The 19,453-nt window shown below is 41.6% G+C and overlaps 1 protein-coding gene across 2 annotated transcripts in view; it reads right to left on the bottom strand.

Annotated features, from left to right (window-relative positions):
* The window catches only part of dgkh (diacylglycerol kinase, eta), a 259,266-nt gene that overhangs the window by 38,808 nt on the left and 201,005 nt on the right, over positions 1-19,453 (bottom strand). For both annotated transcript variants that reach the window (XM_062533724.1, XM_062533723.1), the window contains exons 22-28: positions 18,412-18,519; positions 14,942-15,055; positions 14,618-14,752; positions 14,323-14,483; positions 10,418-10,523; positions 5,243-5,335; positions 5,026-5,145 (exon numbers count right to left, since the gene is read on the bottom strand). In XM_062533724.1, coding sequence (XP_062389708.1) covers positions 5,026-5,145; positions 5,243-5,335; positions 10,418-10,523; positions 14,323-14,483; positions 14,618-14,752; positions 14,942-15,055; positions 18,412-18,519 — 837 coding nt within the window. The remainder of the gene's footprint in view (positions 1-5,025; positions 5,146-5,242; positions 5,336-10,417; positions 10,524-14,322; positions 14,484-14,617; positions 14,753-14,941; positions 15,056-18,411; positions 18,520-19,453) is intronic.

Raw genomic sequence — 19,453 nt, 5'->3', positions numbered from 1 at the left:
AAAAATGACTGATTCTCGAGCACTGCTCGATCCACGCCAGCTAGCACGGCTAAAGGTAACGCTGGCAATGGTGAAGTGACTAGCATCGAGGAAGACACATTGAGTGCCACTAAATTCACGGATGCCTTGCCAGCTTTGAAAGCTGATATATGTGGCAAAATTGATTCTAAAGTGGACTCGCTATCCAGCAATCTCCGTGCCGAAATAACAGCGGTTAAAGAGGAGCTTAAAAACTCCTTGACTGGCTTGCAGGCTACAGTGGATAAGCATGGCGCCACTATTCATGAACTGGAGTGCTTTGCCACGGCTCACAGCGACACTGTCGCTAGCATGGAGTCCAAACTTTGTGAGTTATCCGCAGAAGTGTGTGCACTTAAAACAAAATGCAATGATCTGGAGGGCAGGCAGAGAAGACACAACCTTCGCATACTAGGCATAACTGAGGGAGATGAAGGGCCTCGTCCAACTGAATTCATGGCTAATCTACTTCAGGATTTGCTGGGATTGGAGGGGAAGCCTTTACTTGACAGGGCACATCGTTCTCTCCGTTCAAAGCCGAACAAGAGGCCACCCCGTGCGTTTATCATCATATCCATTACTACCACGTCCGCGACCAGATTCTCCGACGAGCAGCTGAGGCATCTCCGTTATCATGCAATGGTCGCAGGCTATCTATCTTTCCGGACTTCATGGCGGAGGTTGCGAAGAGACGTGCAGCATTTATGCCGGTAAAGAAGATTCTACATGAGCATCCTTCAATCAAATTCAGACTTTTCTTTCCGGCTGAACTGAAAATAACGATGTCTTCAGGTGAGGTTCACAAATTCACTGATCCAGATGCTGCAATTCTCGATGTCAGGTTCCTACGTCACAGCCCTCCGCCATATTGGAATGGGGGAAAGAACATCGTCTCCGCCATAGGAACCCATTCAATTTAGCGTCAAAAGGTATTAGTCAAACTTTTAATTAACGTGTAATTTTTATACTTTGAGTCATTACCTGGAGAGACTAAGGCCTGATATGTACACAAATTGATGTCAGGTTCATGGCCGCAGCCATATTGACATGGGGGAAACAAAACATCTCCGACATGCAGCGCCATAGGAACCCATTCATTTTTTAGTGAAGATCCACCGGTCTTCAGGTACCTCGTACGGGCATCTCGTATAATCCAAACCGACCTAATTCGATTTGTGTATATATCAGGCCTTAGTCTCTCCAGATAATGACTCAAAGTATAAAAATGACATGTTAATTAAAAGTTTGACTAATACCTTTTGACGCTAAATTGAATGGGTTCCTGTGGTGGAGACGATTTTCTTTCCCCCATTCCAATATGGCGGAGGACTGTGACGTAGGAACCCGACATCGAGAATGGCCTTTGTTGGCACTGCAGGGCGTGAACCAGCAGAGTAGGCTATAGTAGGCTATACATGATTACGGTGAGTTATGTTTTACTTTGGAAATCTTTTGTCCCTTTGTGTTGGCTACTTTTCAGGGGCTAGTCAGTAACTAGCATGTCAAAAGAGTCAAGTTAATATAGCCTACTCATCCATTTGAGCAGCCCTCATTTATCCAAGTGTTTTTTGTTTGTTTGTTTTTTTTACTGTTTAGTATTGCTCATGTGACTTAGAAATACTGTGCTTTGTGTAACAATTTTGATACATTTATAGCACTTGGCCCAGTGGGCGAGTGAGTTAATATCAAGTTCTCTTAGGAGTTTGATGTTGTGTTCCTTAGGGAGAGTAGGTGCGCGCGCCATGTTCAGGTTGGCGCTTCAGCAGTTAGTGGTTTGTGTCTGTGTATATATGTTATACCAGTTGTTTTGTATTTTTTTTGTCTTTTGTGTCTGTATGGGCCTTCTGATATATACAAAGGTAGCTCCTGACAATCCTGTGAGGTTTCACTTACTATTGTATCACACTCTTGCTGCTTTATCTTTCCCTCTTGATGTAATATATCACAAAACAGTCCTTCTCCCACTTTACAATTTGGTGGAAACACACTTAAATTTACGAGCTGGAATGTAAAGGGACTGAATCAACATGTCAAGAGAAGCAAAGTTCTTCATCACCTTCAAAGTATGGGGACTCATATTGCTTTCCTACAAGAAACACACCTCAAAACAGATAATCACTCTTTGTTGCATAAACGATGGGTTAGTCAGATGTATCACTCACATTTCAGCTGTAAGGCAAGGGGAACTGCGATTCTCATACACAAATCCGTTTACTTTATCAAGCACCAAACTAGATAAAAATGGAAGATATATCATAGTAACAGGTAACCTCTATAACCAACCAGTGATCTTGGCCAATGTCTATGCCTCCAATTGGGACAATGAACATTTGTTCAAGTCTTTTTTGTCTTCTTTCCAAGATATGCAATCTCATTGCCTCATTTTGGGAGGTGACTTTAACTGCTGGCTAAATCCTTCTTTAGACCGCTCTTCTATGAATATGAAGCCTCAAACAAAATCAGCTAAACTAATTAAGTCTTTTCTAAAAGAATTTGCTATGTCTGATGTCTGGCGTTTTCTGAACCCAACAAGCAGAGCTTATTCTTTCTTTTCAAATATGCACCACACTTTCACACATATAGATTATTTTTTACTAGATAATAGACTCCTCCCTGCTGTGCATTCCTGCACCTATAACCCTATAGTTATTTGTTACTTGACCAAATTACGCCTCTTCTCCTTCCTCAGATGCATATAAAGAGAGACTTATATTACAAGCTGAATTTAATAACTTGTCAAGCACTCTAGCTGAAGATCTGCTTTTTAGATGTAGATATGCCTAGTATGAGCAAGGCGACAAGTCTAGCAAGCTGCTAGCTCATCAACGGCGCCAAAAATCCTCAGCTCATCAAATTCTAAAAATAAACACACATACAGGCACTACAGTTGATCCACAACTTATAAATGATCAATTCAAAAACTTCTACAGTCATTTGTACACCTCTGAAAATCAAAGTGGGCTGGCAGAGTTTGACTCTTTTTTCAGTAACCTTTCCATACCAGGCTTAGATGCAGCCTCAGCATCAGGCTTGGAACAACAAATCACATTAGAAGAGATTTCTAGAGCAATTTGTGCTCAGTGTTGGGGAGTAACGGAATACATGTACCGGCGTTACGTATTTAGAATACAAATTAGGGTCACATGGTAAAAAAGACATCCGGTGTGAATCAATCTATAGCTCTGCTGTTTGAGGTCACAGACTCAGAATGAGAAAATTTGATTCAACAAAGACCTATAGTTAACAGGCAGCTAACACTAACAGAACGGGGCACAGAGACTCGCTTTCAGTTTGATTTACCTATGCCCCATTCAGTTAGTGTTAGTTGTGGGTTTGCTATTTGGTCTACTGTATGTTGTATCAAATGTTCTGTTCTTTCCCCTACGGACTGCACTTTACTCTTCCCTACTGACCTCAAACAGCAGAGCTAAGGATTGGATCACACCAGAGTTCTCCTTTAGTGTGACACAGTATAGTGTCAAATTAATTGTGAATCAATTGTGAACAAAGATCCAACTTAAGAATAGGGAACATATTTGGCATTACAAAGACTGAATTATTAGTTATTTGTACACTATTAGCACTTGTGGTTTAGTGTCTAGTTCAATTTGAATAGACCATCTTTGATAAGTATTATTAGGGGTGAATAACTGTTCTTGTGGTACTACCACCTTACAAGCCCCATACTGAGCCATGCATATTTAAGTCATAGTTCATATGCAACAACTTACTTAATAACTATGAATAAGGGGTAATTAGGAGTTTACATAGGGGATATTCTTAATTAAGAGTCTAGTAAGGGTAGAATAAGGTCTTGCAGAATAAGGTATTAATAAGTGACTTATAATGACTAACAAATGGCTAATATGCTACTAATACTGTTAGTAAGCAGCTAACTAATGGTGAAAATGTGTGTCTTAATATAAAGTGTTACCGTAATTTGTACTGTGCACTTCTCTAGCTGGGTGTAAAAGTGGTAATAACATTTAATATACACTTTCTACAGGATTGTGTCATTCGTAAAGCCCTCTTTTTGTTTTTGTTTTTGTTTTGTTTGGTTGTTGGTTTTTTTTGTTTGTTTGTTTGTTTGTTTTTCTTTTGTCTCTTTCTCTTTTTTTTCCATGACGTGTTTTGTACTGCGTCTATATGTGTATGTGAGTGTTTAAGTGTATTCAAGTCCAGAGTTTGACCCAGAACTTAATCAACTGATGGTCAATGTTATGCTTTTTCGGTCTCCTGATTCTAATGTTGACTTTTGTAAGACATTCTTTGCAATTACAGTGTTTCCCACATAATTGAATTCTATTTGTGGTGGTAGTGTGCTTGTGATGCTTACTGGATTAATTGCGATTTAGCCAATCGTCAACAACAATAATCCTGGCTGGATTTTTTTAATGTATTATTTAAACGTGCATGCATGTTTGATGAGGGACAGAGAGGCTGCACAAAGGTGTGACTGTGCATAGCTCTACAATGAAAGGAGTTCATCTAGTTTAAGTAGTACAACATAAAATCATTGTGTGGTGGTCAGTGTTGATATTGTGGTGGGCCGCCACAAATAAGTCAATGTATGGGAAACACTGAATTATATTGTCATTGTATATAATGCGTTTGAAAGGAAAACCAATAAAAAATAATTTACAAAAAAAAAAAGAAATAGTCATTTACATAGTTTGTGGAAATGCTCCATCTACATGCGCCATTTTAAAATAACGGTGACCAGCTATGGACATATGCGAAATACAGCTCTGTCTTTGGCATGCTGAGAAAAACATTATCTTGGATTCATCTTCAGAATTTCCCTACATTTAGCAAATAGCAATGTAAGTTATGAACTCATTTTCTACAAGCTACATGTCTTCCTAACATTCCGACATTGAAATTGTGTTTTCCAATGAAACAAATCAAGAGATAAAATAATAATAGGTCACTGTCTTGGCAAAACTCTTGTGCAGAGCCACTTGTTCTCAAAGGCTCTAGACCCAGTAAAAACTAGTTCATACTCACCTCTTGATCATCGGGCTGGATGATGTGGTAAAGCCAATGGATTTCAGCCAATTTTCCCAGTTCAACCTCTACAATCTGGAGGGCGCTTGATAGTAGCTCCTCATGAGGAGAGTCTAGTTGCTGGTGTGAAACAATATTAAAAACATAAAATAAGCTCTCCATTAACAGAGAATGCTGCTGTTAAAGAACATGGAAACAGATTTTTTAAAAACCTTACCAAAGACACTCGTCCCACAAGCAGTGACTCTGTCTCGTTGTGCAATGCCTTAACATTAGTTGCCACTTCAATAGCTGTGTTCCGGGTTAGACTCTGAGGAATACAAATAGACAAACAAATTCTCAAAGATGAGGGTGATAAAAGCATTTAGAAATGTTAAAGCAGCACTAAAGCACTTTTCCTCTGTTGCACGCACGCTATTTGTTAACGTCTATATACTACAACAACCTGCTGTGTTACAAACAATATCATCCCAAGGACATGTTATTTGGAAGAGGAAAAGCATCAAACTCCTTCTAACACCTTTCAACACCAGTGACGTAATGTAAAAGTGCAATTTTCTCTGATTAGTTACGCTTGTACCTCTGCTCAAGTTATGAAGGAACTGCTTTTAGAGCGTCTTTTGCACCCCTCTACCAGCACTGGCCTTGACCAAGGCCACTACTAGAGCAACAACTCCCCCGGAAGATCACTGCGGCGAGACGCTCTGGTTAACATCTAACATCTGCCTCGATGCAACACCGCTGTCAAGGATTGGAATGGAGGACCCAAATACAGGACGCCAGCAAAGGCGATTCATCTGAGCAGGCTTTAATTTTAACAAACAAGAGGCAAACAGGCACAACTAAACACAGCAAAGATGACGATCTGACCGAGAACCAACGCTGATACAGAACTTAAAGAGAAACTATGCAGGATTGGCGATATCATCTCTGGTTTCGGTTTCGCTTTTCGTTTTCGCTCGTTTTATGCTTGCATATTTCTCTGCAGAGCTTCCCCTACAGATTTAGCGTGTAAATTTATACATAGGCTATGTATATACTGTATATATAAATTGCAAGCGTGGTTCTTCTTGTTCCTTACGCGTCTCAGACTTCCAGATGTAAACAAGGAGCGGTCGCCTCCTGGACAAACTGCAAGCTTGCAATAGTTTGTTTGTTTGTTTGTTCGTTCATACATAGTCAAAAGATCCAATTTGGTAAAAGCGGTTAGGGACACGGGGGCGTGAGGAAATATTACTGATTTCGATAAAACTGGTCAGTCAACCAAAACAACGTTTTTTTAAGCGATTTTATGACTATGAAAACGTCATGAGTTAGACAATAAGCAATGAGAACTTAACAGGGTACAGGTGGCAGGAGGGTAGGAAGTCCAAATATGGCAAGGGGTGGGGACAGGCAGACAGGACAGGTAACCAATAGGCGCGTTCAAGTTCAACTCCAAATGACCTCTTGCAGCAGCGAGAGCTGCTGATGGCAGCAGGGGAGGGGATACAAACACTGCTATGAAGTTGTACACTCTCTACTTCCCGTAGTCTAGACTTGACCATGTGACGAATCACGAGGCACGGACCCGCATGGACCCTTGTGGATATGAGGAGGCATCTAAACACCTGCACATACGTCAGGGATGTAAAAGCCAATTAGGGCAAAGACCTGACGTCATGAAGGCAGGGTCTAGGCTCCGCAGCGCTCCGCAGTACCTCTCAAGCTGCTGCTCCGCTGCGGAGCAGCCGCCTGGCCACGCCTTGCTCCCGCGATAAGTTGAGGCCATGTGATACCGACTGCCGAGTCGAAAACACACCCATCTAGACCATCGTGGACAGATTTTTAACCACGTGCATCTTGTGCTGCGCAGTTTTTGTGCTGCGCAGCCATCTTGAACGCGCCTAATGAAGAACTGAATCACATGACAAACCTGGAAATAGACCTCTGAAGTTCGCCTACAAAAAAGCTGCCATCTTTGAGATTCGGTATCTGCCGATTTCTCCTATGGGAAAATAACATGGGGATTTTGAATTATCGCACCTGTTAAACTCTCACAGGGACGGTAAGGTAAGGTAATGTTTATTTATATAGCGCATTTCACGTGCACACTGATACAAACAATGCCGAATGGAGTGGCGTAGTCGCCAGCGTACCTGTGACGACATGAAACAAACAAATTTACAAAAAATATCATGAGACGAGACAAAAAATGACGGACGGAGTGGCGTAAACGCCAGCGTACCCGTGACAACAACACAATAAACAAATTCACAAAATAAAGAGACACAGACAAAAGATGCCGGACGGAGCGGCGTAATCGCCGGCGTACCCGTGATACCAAGACACCGACACACATGACAGACAAACAAATAAACAAATGTCAAATAAATACTAAAACAAACAAAAGCAGAAAAGTCCACGGCAACTTAGTCCAACCGTCCGCATCCAAGCAAGCGTCAGTGCGCTGTCTGCGTAGCCTAGGCCTACTTGCAATCACTGGGGCAGAACCTCAGCAGATGAGATGGCTTGTAGGCTAGTTGACATGACATGACAAGTTGCCCGTTGGCAAATTGCGTTCACCCGACCATCGCTGCCGACAGGCACCAGGAAGATGTGTTAAGGCGCTGTACCAGAGCGAAGGGACACAGGAGGATTCTCTGGTGCTCTCCCGAAGCCGCGTCCCTCTCCTGTGCCAGACCATCCGACAGTCCATGCACCGACCATGACCAGCCACCGATATCCAAGCTGACAGTCAACCGACCGAAACAGCCACCGAGTCCACAGGCCGCACTGGCTAGTCCAGCCAGCAGAAGAAAGAAGTTCGTAGGCCTTGGAACCATAGTCCAGCAGCACTAGTCATGGGTGCCTCATCGATCGCAGATGGCAAGAGAACAGCTAAGATCCGAAAAACAGCGCAGGTCGAGCGTAGAGGCAGAGCACAAACGCCAAGATGCAGAAAAGCATGGGAACGCAAAACAAACAATTAAAATAAAAAAGGCTATCTATAACTGAACAGCTGAAGTAAACAAAGTAAAGTCTTAAATGCAGACGTTTTCCAAAACACACTTTTGTCCTCTGCCTTCTTGTGCATACTGTGATCTCCAGTATGTGAAGATCATAGATTGACACGAAATCACCATGGTTGATTGGCTGCAGCAGTGCTGCACGCCCTTCCAAATTTCAGAAAGTCTCGCCCATTTTGAAAGCCTTTTTTAGAAATGTGAAGTGGGTGGAGTTATGGGGTGAAGTTACACTTTAATGGCAAGTTGCATCGCAAGTTATCTCTGGGGTAGCAAAAATCAAAGTCTGCCACCTTCACGTACCGGAGATCACAGTATCCTCTCAAAGGCAGAGAACAAAAGTGTATTCAGGAAAACACCAGAATTTCCGATTTTGTCATCCCCGCGAGAGTTTAACAGGTGTGATAATTCCAAATCCCCATGTTAATTTCCCGTAGGAAAAATCGCCAGATACCATAGGTGCGTTCAAATTCGCAAACATAGGCGAACGTTCGAGGTGAAAATGTTTTCTTTGAACTGTTCAATTTGAACGATTTGGTGTTAACCTTCTATTCTAACAGTAATTGCATTGTTGCGTTCGTCAAACTCACGTCCAGTTCCACTGTATGTTCGCAGCGCACCACCTCAGACTGTTTGCGATTGTTAGCAAACGTTCGCCAAAAACTCAAGGCTAACGGAATACTGTTTGCGAACATTCGCAAACGTTCGCCTAAGTTCGGTGAACTTGAATGCACCTCAGATCTCCTTATATGGGCAAAGATGGTAGCTTTTTTGTATGTGAACTTCAGAGGTACATACACAAGGGGCAAGAACAAAACACATGACAAGTTAAGGCGAGTTTGTGATGGCGCAGCATCGAGCAGCGCTGCGCAGAACTGTGCAGCACAAGATGCACGTGGTTAAAAATCTGTCCACGATGGTCTAGATTGGTGTGTTTACGACTCTGTAGTCGATATCACATGGCCTTAACTTATCGGGGGAGCAAGGCGGCTGCTGCAAGGCGACTGCTGCGCAGCAGCACAGTTCCTCTCCAGGTACTGCGGAGCCTAGACCCTGCCTTCATGGCGTCAAGACTTTGCCCTAATTGGCTTTTACATCCCTGACGTGCTAGCGTTTAGACGCCTCTTCATATCCACAAGGGCCTGTGCCTCATGTTTCGTCACATGGTCACGTCTAGACTACGGGAAGTAGAGACTGTCCAACTTCATAGCAGCGTTTGTATCCCCGCCCCTGCTGTCACCGACAGATCTCGCTGCTGCAAGAGGTCAGTTGGGGTTGAACTATGAACACATGGCACCAGGTAAAGGAGACACAAACACAAGGTAGTACACAGAATGGCCACCGGGAGCCACCGGAAGTCCAGGCAGGTTCCTGAAAACAGGATCCAGTCTCTGCTGGTCATCCTGATCCCTCCACACCAGGGGGTCAGGATTTGACTGATTAGCTTCGCCGATTAGCAAGGCACTTCCTCGTCGCCATTTTCCAGAAATACATCATGTCCGGTGCCGTTTCTCCCATATTCTCCATATGCTGATTGGTGGCTGTTCCACTCTCAGCTCGTGCACGAGCTTAGTGTGGGCACGAGCTCTCCTTCTGTACCATATGTCAACCAGTAACCTGGCACTTAATTGGCTAAGTAAAACGGCACCGGAAACAAGCCCCTTGAAACGCCATGTTGAAGCCTGAAAAAATCGTTCAATTTTGGCAATTTTCACTAGCCTAGCATTCCCATTGAAATGAATGGGGGCGGGACTTGTTCACTTTCTCCAGTTCTTATAATACCTCCATGCTCCACACAGTCGGCAACCCGTTGACCCCCTCTTCCACTGAACTCAACAATCTCCACCCAGGTCATCAGCAGTTCCATGGTCAGAGACCTCTTCCCCCTTCACCTAGCAGTCCCTCCAAAGCCTACTGCTTCCCTGGTGTCAAGGTCCGTGACATCCAGCACGTCTGACATCTACCCTACAAAGTTTGCGCAGACTAGGAATAATACTTTTCAAGATATTAATGCCCAAACATAGCCTCCAAGGTAAGGCATTTCTGAGGGTGTATAATTATACAAAATCACAGGTCTTAGCTTTGGGACCTAAATATTAGGTAGACAAACTCTGAGCAATATCTGAAACGGTGCAGCAACCGTTTCCCTGGATATTGCCTGATATGACACGGAATGACCCATATGTCAAACTGAACCGAACCAAAGTCTGTATGCAGCAGTGTAACAATTTACTGCCTGCTGCGGAACAATCTAACTTTAGGTCTGAAAACACCCTAATATGAATTCATACCCTGCAAGCCAATAATCAAGGAGGACTTTTTTCTTTAATGGCTGCATCAAAACCAGTTTACAAATCTGCTATCATGCTCAAATCAAGATTACTCACCTCAGGGAATTTTGGGTGGGTTTTGTTGATGGCATGTGAGGAGGCATTGACAGCATGGGCAAGCTCTTGCTCCAATAGACCATTGGTTTTGGCTGCTTCACAGATCCTGATTATAACAGCCAAGGAAGACAGAGTTGATGATTAATTGTTAAGACAAACAGGTTTGCTTTACCTGTGCATTGTCATAGCATTGCTAGCATCTGGTTTAAACAGAGTCTATATATTATATATGACCAGACATGCCCATAATTCCCCAAAAGTGAATATTGAATTATTTCAAGTATTTGTATCAACGTAAAATACGATTTACACCGTGTCCTAACTGCAAGCGACGCGACCGAATGCGTGCAACAAAATCAGTTCCATCGTTGTATTTTCAATTGGAATGTCCTGACTGAATGCGATGCGACCGAACGCAACAAGTTGCTTTGCTACGCGACTTCTTCCACCCTGTTTTGTCGCTCTGTCCGTTTCTATTTTAGTCGTGCCGCGTCGCCTTGACATTAACTTTTTCACGACGTAACAAAGGTTCATTAAGTAAGGGATAACGGCCGACGAGGTGACCGGTTCGATGGAAATAATGGCTAGGTGCAGAGCCATATAGACCCCTGCTGAGCCTACGTCACTACGTTCGCTGGCGGCAAAACAACCATCAACTGCCATCAGCGACAACGCTAAACTCCTCCGATATGTCATTGTATTGTAAATCTTAGACATGACCATTTGGGACATAGTTATATATCCAATGATCTATACACCCGCCACTTCTCCTTACTGTATACGCTCGGTTTTTCAATAACGTAATTATAAATATCTGGCCATTCAACGGAGGGCAATCTTGCTACGTCTTCTTTCCATTCACTTAGAATGGGGATCTGTCAGAATGATCCCACCTGATAACGTACGTTTTTTCAAAGTTTTTTCAAATAATCCTCCCAATCCCGTACACTGAGTGTATGTACATACTGTTTTATATCGTTAGCCATTTCATCAAAGGTTAATTACGGACTAATTTTAGCCGCATTACTAGTGCTTTTCAATGGCCGTCTAACTTTTCTGCCGCCACTGACGTCACGTCACTCCGAATGTTTATCCGTTGTGAAGGGGTCTATAAAGAGAGAGTTGCGACAACTCCATTGACGCTAATGTTCCATATTTTCTCAACAATAGTTCCCGGAAGTTAGGATCGAACACTCGTTAACAGACAGTAAAAGACGGTTATTTTAAGATTCTAACGAACAGTCAAAATCGCTTCCGGGAACTATTTGAATAGGATTTGAACTACTTGAAGTTACACGAACCACGTCACAAACCGAATTTTCTGTACCCGGGTTGTCGCAACTCTCTCTTTATATGGCTCTGGCTAGGTGGAGGTCTAGAACTCCGGCGACGTGCGAAGCACGGAGACGGAGTTACCTCCGCCGTGCCATTATTTCCATCGAACCGGTCGACCTCGAAGGCCGTTATCCCGCTTATCTCCCGTTTGTATTCATAACCTGCATATTTAGAACATAGTTTTATTCCGTCCGTTAACATCGCTAAAACTGTCTTGACTGTGGGACTACTTTCCGCCACATATCAACTTTCTACTTGCAGGACAAAACTGCCGTTACTAGTTCTAAATGGATGGTTGCTATGGCCAAAAGCCAGTCGTTAGTTCTAAATGGCTGGTTGCTACGGCCAAAAGCCAGTCGTTAGTTCTATCTCTCCTGTTGTCAAGCGGGCATATCCCAGGATTCTGATTAACTTTAACTTTGAAAGATCGCTACTTTTATAGCCTACATGGCATCCAACTAGCTACAATCCACCTCCGTCATATGCTACAATGTTACTACAGTTCTGCACGTCTGTATTTCAGCTTGGATGCAACGTGACAGTTCATTTAAACTTCGCAACGAGTTTGGCGAATTAATATTCAAGTGTGATACGGGAACTACTTCAAAGGTAGCAGGTTATACGAAGTTAATGGCCACCCCATCAGCCAATCAGAGAAGAGAATTCCATTGTTGAGGGAGATAAAGAATGTTAACGGATACAATGTGGACACAAACTATCCGGCGCAACGCGACAGTCGCGCAGTTGCTTACAATTAGGACACGGTGTTATACAGAAAAAATGACATGGGCTTTTGTAAAAAATATTTTACTAATCGGATTAAACACCAGTCCCTCAATTCCCACAATACAAAGTTCCTTCAACTTCTTTCTGACAACTACTTCAGCTGGTAGGCCTATGCATCAAACATGATCTTTTAAATCAATAAAAATGACATTTTTCATTTTCAGTATGAATTGATATTTTTCAGTACGTATATTCCATAAAACAGGATGACACATGTTTGTTCACAGCCAGATGTGGTCATTGTACTGTAACTGTACATGGCTTGAAAATACACTGAAAGCAGGGAATTCCTGCTCACTTTTTGACTGAACTTTTTTTTGCCTATAAAATATTGTATTTTCTTTAGGTCAATAATTTGATGAAAATTGATAGGCTTATTGAGAGATTAAGTTTTGAAACCACATATTTATTCAAAGATTTCAACTCTTCTAGGTAGTGGATTTGTATCCACATCATGTGGCTATAGCCATAATGTTGATTCTCTGATGGAGAACACAATATGTTAACCAATGGTAAGTCCATATCTGATGATGTCATCGACTTGATACAATCTCCAATCATCCATCCAGTGGAACATTTTTGCATGGTTTATCCTATTTAAGCCTGTGTCTGCAAATCATTCTTCCTTTTTCAGCATTTCTGATGTGGCCAGATTCAGGAATCAATGAGGAGTCAATGAAAGAATGGGTTAATGTCGCCTGTTTTCCTTCAGAGAACCAAGGTTATGTTATATACAGTGTAAACATATATTAGTTGAGTTCACACAGTGTTAACCAATTGGAACAGGCATACCATAGCTCTCATTGCGACTGTGGTCACATATTTCAGTGAGAACCATCAGCTGAGCGTAGCATACACACATGCCTCTGGTAGAATATGTCATCAGTTGAATGAGTCTTATCACTATCACACATACAATCTGACATTACAGCCAGTCCCAGAGTATTCCTTTGTACTTCCATGTTGCCATTAAGCTAGTAGTAGTTCTATTAATCCACTTAAAAAATACTTGAACTATTTACTGCATGTAAACTAGGGCTATGAATTCATACTTAATCTAGCAGATTGGGAAGTGTAGGCTATGTTGTGAAAGTGAAAATATGATTTTAAAAAGGCAAACAAAAGTTAAGGTCGCTTTTTACATAATACAATAAAGAAAATGGATGCTCTGAATGCTGATTCAGCTGTCTCTAAGAAAGTTTTTCCACTGCAAAACAGATGTGCGCTGTTTTTATACAACATAAACGGAATGCATAATCAATTGCTATTAGCACTTCTCCTCCCCTGTGTGTGATACTCCCACTTCCCCCTGACCTTCCTATGAATGCATATGCATGACACAGAAAAGTGCAAATAGCCATTCTCAGCTCCTGTGACAGGGAGTCTGCTTTTTTTGTCAAGCAGCAAAGCTGCGAAGGCACCCATTGAGTTACTAGCTTTTCCTATACTTATTATCAATCTACCATTGGAGTCTATGGTAGCCCATAGAATGCCTGGCTAAAAAGTGCAGACAGTGTCAGGACACTCTGCTGACCACTCATGCTCATTTACGGATCTTTAAACCCAGCCGTCTAGCACCACCAATGGGTCAACATTTGGCCAAAAATGTAACCGCTGAGTCAATTGCTGGGCCACTGATTCAGGACCATCCCATGATCACTCTCACCAATTTACAGAACATCCATTTACAGACATCTCATTGGTTAACGTTGAGTGAACTCGACTGAAAAAGCACTGTTGTGTAGCATCTGCGTTGTACTATGATTTGGGTGTGGGTGTGGCACCTGGTGATGAGCTCTTCAGCAGCACGAGCACATATCTGAATAAGGGTGACCTCTTCCTCAGTGGCCAAGTCTACTGACTGCTGAGGGTACAGGTGTGGCCGCAGTGGGGGCTTGTCGTATTTCAGCTTATCTTCCCATGACTTCAAGGTGTTTTCAAATGCCTGTCCACACACACACACACACATACATACAAACAAACAAATAAAGAAAAACAAAGAAAACAGTTTGCTTCTACTGCCTTTGTGTTACTGTATACCCAAATGCCTCCAAAGCTTACACACATGTACAGGCTCACCCTGTCTCTAGTGAGCATCTGAGCTCTGTTTTTGTGTTGAATCTTGATGACTCCAGGTGGCTGTATCCAGGCTTCCCCATCAACTTGAACAGGCACTCCCTCATCTCCCAGGATTGTGATTTTCACTGATCGACACTGGTACAAAAAACAACATAAGACAGCTTTGGCCTACACATTTAACAAACACAACAGTATTCTGTCACCGAGGTAATCTAAAACCATGTCTATATTTAGCAACAGTCGTGTAATGGCACGCATCTACGCATGCGTTTTCTGTATATTTTGGCATGTAGAGGAGTCAGTTTAATCAGAAGTGCAATATACCTGTGCAATGCGATGATGCTGGAGTTTGATGACTCTTGACACTGCCATCTGCATACTACCAAACACAGCAACCACTTCCAAGATTTTGTCATCAAATGATGGAGCACAAAATATCTGCCATCAGAGATCAAATATGACAAGAATTAGAAATTGGATTGCTCAAGCTCACTGCACTAAAATGTGAAGTACGAACAGACAAACCCTGTTTTGGGAAAACACGTTAAAATACCCCAATTACTGTTTTGTGCATACATTGTTTAATGGACTAGCTCCTTCAGTTCTTAAACAACGTATGAAAACAGGTTCATTTAAATATCACTCTCTACATGCAATGCACTGCATAATTACATTCAGAAAAAGTAGTCTCAGTCAATCTGCTTTTTCAATTTGAGCTGCCCATGAATGGAACTCAACACCAACCCACATTCGAGACTTAACAAATAAACCACATTGAAGTCCAACCTAAATAAGTGGCTAATCAGCAATCAGACCTGTTATCACTAAATCTTCCGCTTGCGCATAGTGTCTAACAACGCCCCTTAGCTGTTTCAAAATCAGTGTAAACTACAGCCTCTCTGGTCTGAATTCTAACAGGATCACACTTGTCTGTTCTTTCTGCTGTACTGTTTATTATTATTTTTTATTTTTTTTATGCTGCTTATTATTGTATGTGTATGTGTTTATTGTACAGTATGTGCTTTGTCATTTCAACATTTACCATGATGGATGATGATCATATACCATGAAGGGAAAAAAAATAAGTATAGGGTCTTTGCCCTTTTCTCAAGTAAAATGTCCAGGGGCCTCATGTACAAAGCTTGCGTACAGACAAAAATGTGGCTTACGCCATCTTTCCCGCACACGTCGGATATATCAAGAGTGAATGAGCGTGAGAATGTGTGTTCTTCCCAGGTTTATCCACACCAACTGTATGTGTGGCATACACACATTTCCAATGTCTATTGTCAGCTGGCAGTACACAACATTGGTTGATAATGAGTCTAGGCCTTTATTTGCACAGCATATTGTGAAATGTGGGCTATAACATTTCAAAATAGGCCTATGCTTCTATACAAATGAGCATGCAACATGCACAAATACTACTATGCTATACAACAGCCTATATCTATAATGAAAACTGTAGTCTTATCAGAGGATATCAAGAATTAAAAAGGAATGTGAAACCTATTTAGAGACAGCTGCAGCGCCTATATTTAGTTTCACAATTGTTGATGACAGGCTTATCAAACATTTCAGATTTTGAAGAGCTTTCTTTCCTCAAAACCTGTGATGAATGGGGTGGACTTTACACATTTGTCCATCCCTAGAACATTTGCAGGGCATTTTCACATATCTTCGATAGTTTTCATTAAAACAAAATGCAAATGTGAATCCAACTGAATAGCTATAGCCTGACTAATAAGCGCGAAATGAAGCTATTTTGCTTTGTGTGATTGACTGGATAGGCTACTTTGAATGTCCCCAAGTAAGCATTCCCATTATTGTTGTAACACTTGTGTGTAAATTATAGGAATATGATTCAGAAATCATAATGTTGTGGTAAAGTGGCCTGGATAAACTTTGTTTATTCTACTCCGGGTGTGCGATGCATGGTCTCTTACTAGGACACAATTGATTTAATGAATTTTAACTAATAGTGTTATTTTGTAATGGTCCAAATGCCCACCAAACCCTGTTATGCCAACTCTGTCACCTACTTGCCGACTGGCCAAGGAATCTGCCATGGTCTCTGACCCTAGTAGCCTCTGCCACCACTGTTTTTTTCTTTGTTATTAATTACAGATGATAAAGACGTAAGTTTCTTTGTAATTTTGTCAGATAAGAGCACTTCTACCTCGCATTCACTCAAAATATTTTTTTTTTATTTGATGATTTAAATTATTACATTTTGTAGCAGGTTCAAATATGGATGGACCCATGAGTTTTCATTCTTATTAATATTGCGGAATAGGCCATTCTGTCTTCGCGGAGGTCAGTGTTCTCGAGTTGCCTTCTAGTTAGCATATTAAAATGAGCGTGATTGAGGAACGAGAGGGTGGAGTAAAATGCTTGTGCCTGTGCACTTAATTTCAATTTACCTGGGATGCACGAAGAAAAGTTGCACAGATTGCTGCGTACGCACGGTTTCATACATATGAATATTTGTATGCATGCGCTACTTTCCAGTGTTTTTCCAGTAGGAATTCCTTGGAAGTCTTTGTACGAGGCCTCAGACCTTTCTGTACCTTTAGTGTTTGTGTTTAATATACATTTATAAATACAATATCATTAATAATATAAATGGGAGGGAACAACCTATTTCTACTGGGCTAACAAACTACATGCCAACTCAGCAATTAGCTATAGCACATTTTGGTTTTGATAAAAACAGATATAGGCACATTATACTGTATTTGTTCTTAATATATTTTATAATAATGTTTTTGTGGATTGTTGACTTTCTCCAACACTGCAGTAATTTCCTATGCAACAGCTAGTTAAAGAATATTAACTGCCCCCGTGTAAGATCCACTGTGAAACATTTTTAGTTGTTTGATAACAAAATCAACATTTCCCATTAATAATTGTAGCCTCACTCTTGTTTAATTATCACCACCACCAATTCAAAGCAGACTTATTGGTATAGAAATCATCATTGACATATACATAGCCAAAGACGATTCTCCATGTACGTGTGCCATTTTAAAATAATGGTTAGCAAAGGGACATGTGAAATACGGCTCTGTCTTTGGCATCTGCATGCAAAGAAAAACATTACCAAAAATGTCCCTACATTCAGCAATGTAAGTTATGAACTCATTTCTACAAGCCACATGTCTTCCTAACATTCTGACATTGAAATTGTATTTTCCAAAGAACCAAATAGAGAAAAAATAAATGATGTTTTCTAAACAAAGTTCGGGAGGAGCCCACAGGGATGATTGAGAGCAATTAAGTCGCCTGTCTTCCTCTGCCAGGATATTTAAGCCGGCCTCCTCATCCATACATCACACACCCCAGTGTTGGCAAAGATTATCCTTCCTCCTCTCCCTCCTCCATTTTACTAGTAGCCTAGTTTACTCATCCTCCTTACACAGAGGGTGCAAGTGGCCCTCGCGCCATTGTGATGACTGCTTCAGAACTTGCGCTTATCCTATTGCTCAGCAAATAGCAATCACACAGACAGGCGAACTAATGAACTTTATTTTTGTTCTGTCACTGTCTCAGCAAAGCTCTTTTGCACAGCCACTTGTTATCAAAGGTAGTTCTAATAGGTTGCAATATAATCCCTAACCACTAGATGGGAGACAGTCTTACACAGGGGGGCTTTAACCTCATAACTGAAGAAATGTTGCTAAGTAAATGAATAAACCTTGGCTAATAGTTGCAAACACGCCATGGTGAATAGGTAGCTGAAATTGAGGAATTGGATTAGATAAGCAGGAGGTGTTGTTTATTGAGTTACTCACGTCATCCTCTTTGGTTCCACCCCAGAAGTTGGTCCCACCAGCATAGCTTGGAATATTCAATACAGCAATTCCCTGGAGGCTTGGAAGAGGAATGTACTGTCCATCACACTAAGCAATAGAGGTAAAAGTACATAAATGTTAGTTTGGGTTGTTGACGTGATCACCTTTTTAGGTCCTGAGCAGGGCTGTACGCTTAGCTTTTTCATTAGGAGCACAGAAAAAAAGGAGCACTAAGGAGCACTAAGAAATTTCCTTGAAAACCTCATGCCTTAAGCAGGATATCATTCACAGCAGTAGCAATCCTAGTCTCTGCTCAAACCCTCCACACACACAGAAAATGGCTTGTCTTGTTTCTATTTCATATTTTGAATTCAGAATTTGTATACATTTTTGTTAACAATTTATAGCATTTGCAATATCTTGAATACTTCATATTGATTACACTTGACTTTAATGATATTACAGGGGTGGTGTGGAGGTCTAATTGAGTGCCTGTCACTTTAAGAAGTACCGTACGTGAACATGATTAGGTTTCATTCGGGTATTTAGGAAAATAGTCAGGCATAGTTCACTATGTTTTCATTAAATAACATGAATGTTAAAAAAACTAACAAAGGTAAAGACAAATATTTCTGGTGTAATAGAAAAGATGAGTGTCGAGCAATGTAACTTCTATTTCTTGCAGCAATTTCAGCCTGCCATGAGCGCATAGATGGCAAAACTGTGGGAGCTAACCCCTTGTCCATACAATTCTTAAGGGGAGCTCAGCGACTACGCCCAAGACGGCTTCCCTCTGTGCCTGCATGGCAACTCAATGTAGTCCTCCAGGCACTGACAAAATCTCCATATGAACCCTTAGCAGATGTAGATATAAAATGGCTCTCTCTGAAGGTAGTTTTCCTACTGGCTATCACGTCTGCTAAGCGCATTAGAGAACTCCATGCTTTGTCTGTGCATGCAGACTGTTTCTATGTCAAGCCGGACGGGGCTGGAATTGTGCTGCGCCCTAATCCAGCCTTTGTGCCCAAGATCCTCTCAGCCC

Source organism: Sardina pilchardus, chromosome 4 (assembly GCF_963854185.1).
Source record: "Sardina pilchardus chromosome 4, fSarPil1.1, whole genome shotgun sequence".
NCBI classification, from domain to species: Eukaryota; Metazoa; Chordata; class Actinopteri; order Clupeiformes; family Clupeidae; genus Sardina; species Sardina pilchardus.
The sequence above is the reverse complement of the archived record's forward strand: the minus strand, read 5'-3'. Positions and strand labels throughout refer to the sequence as shown.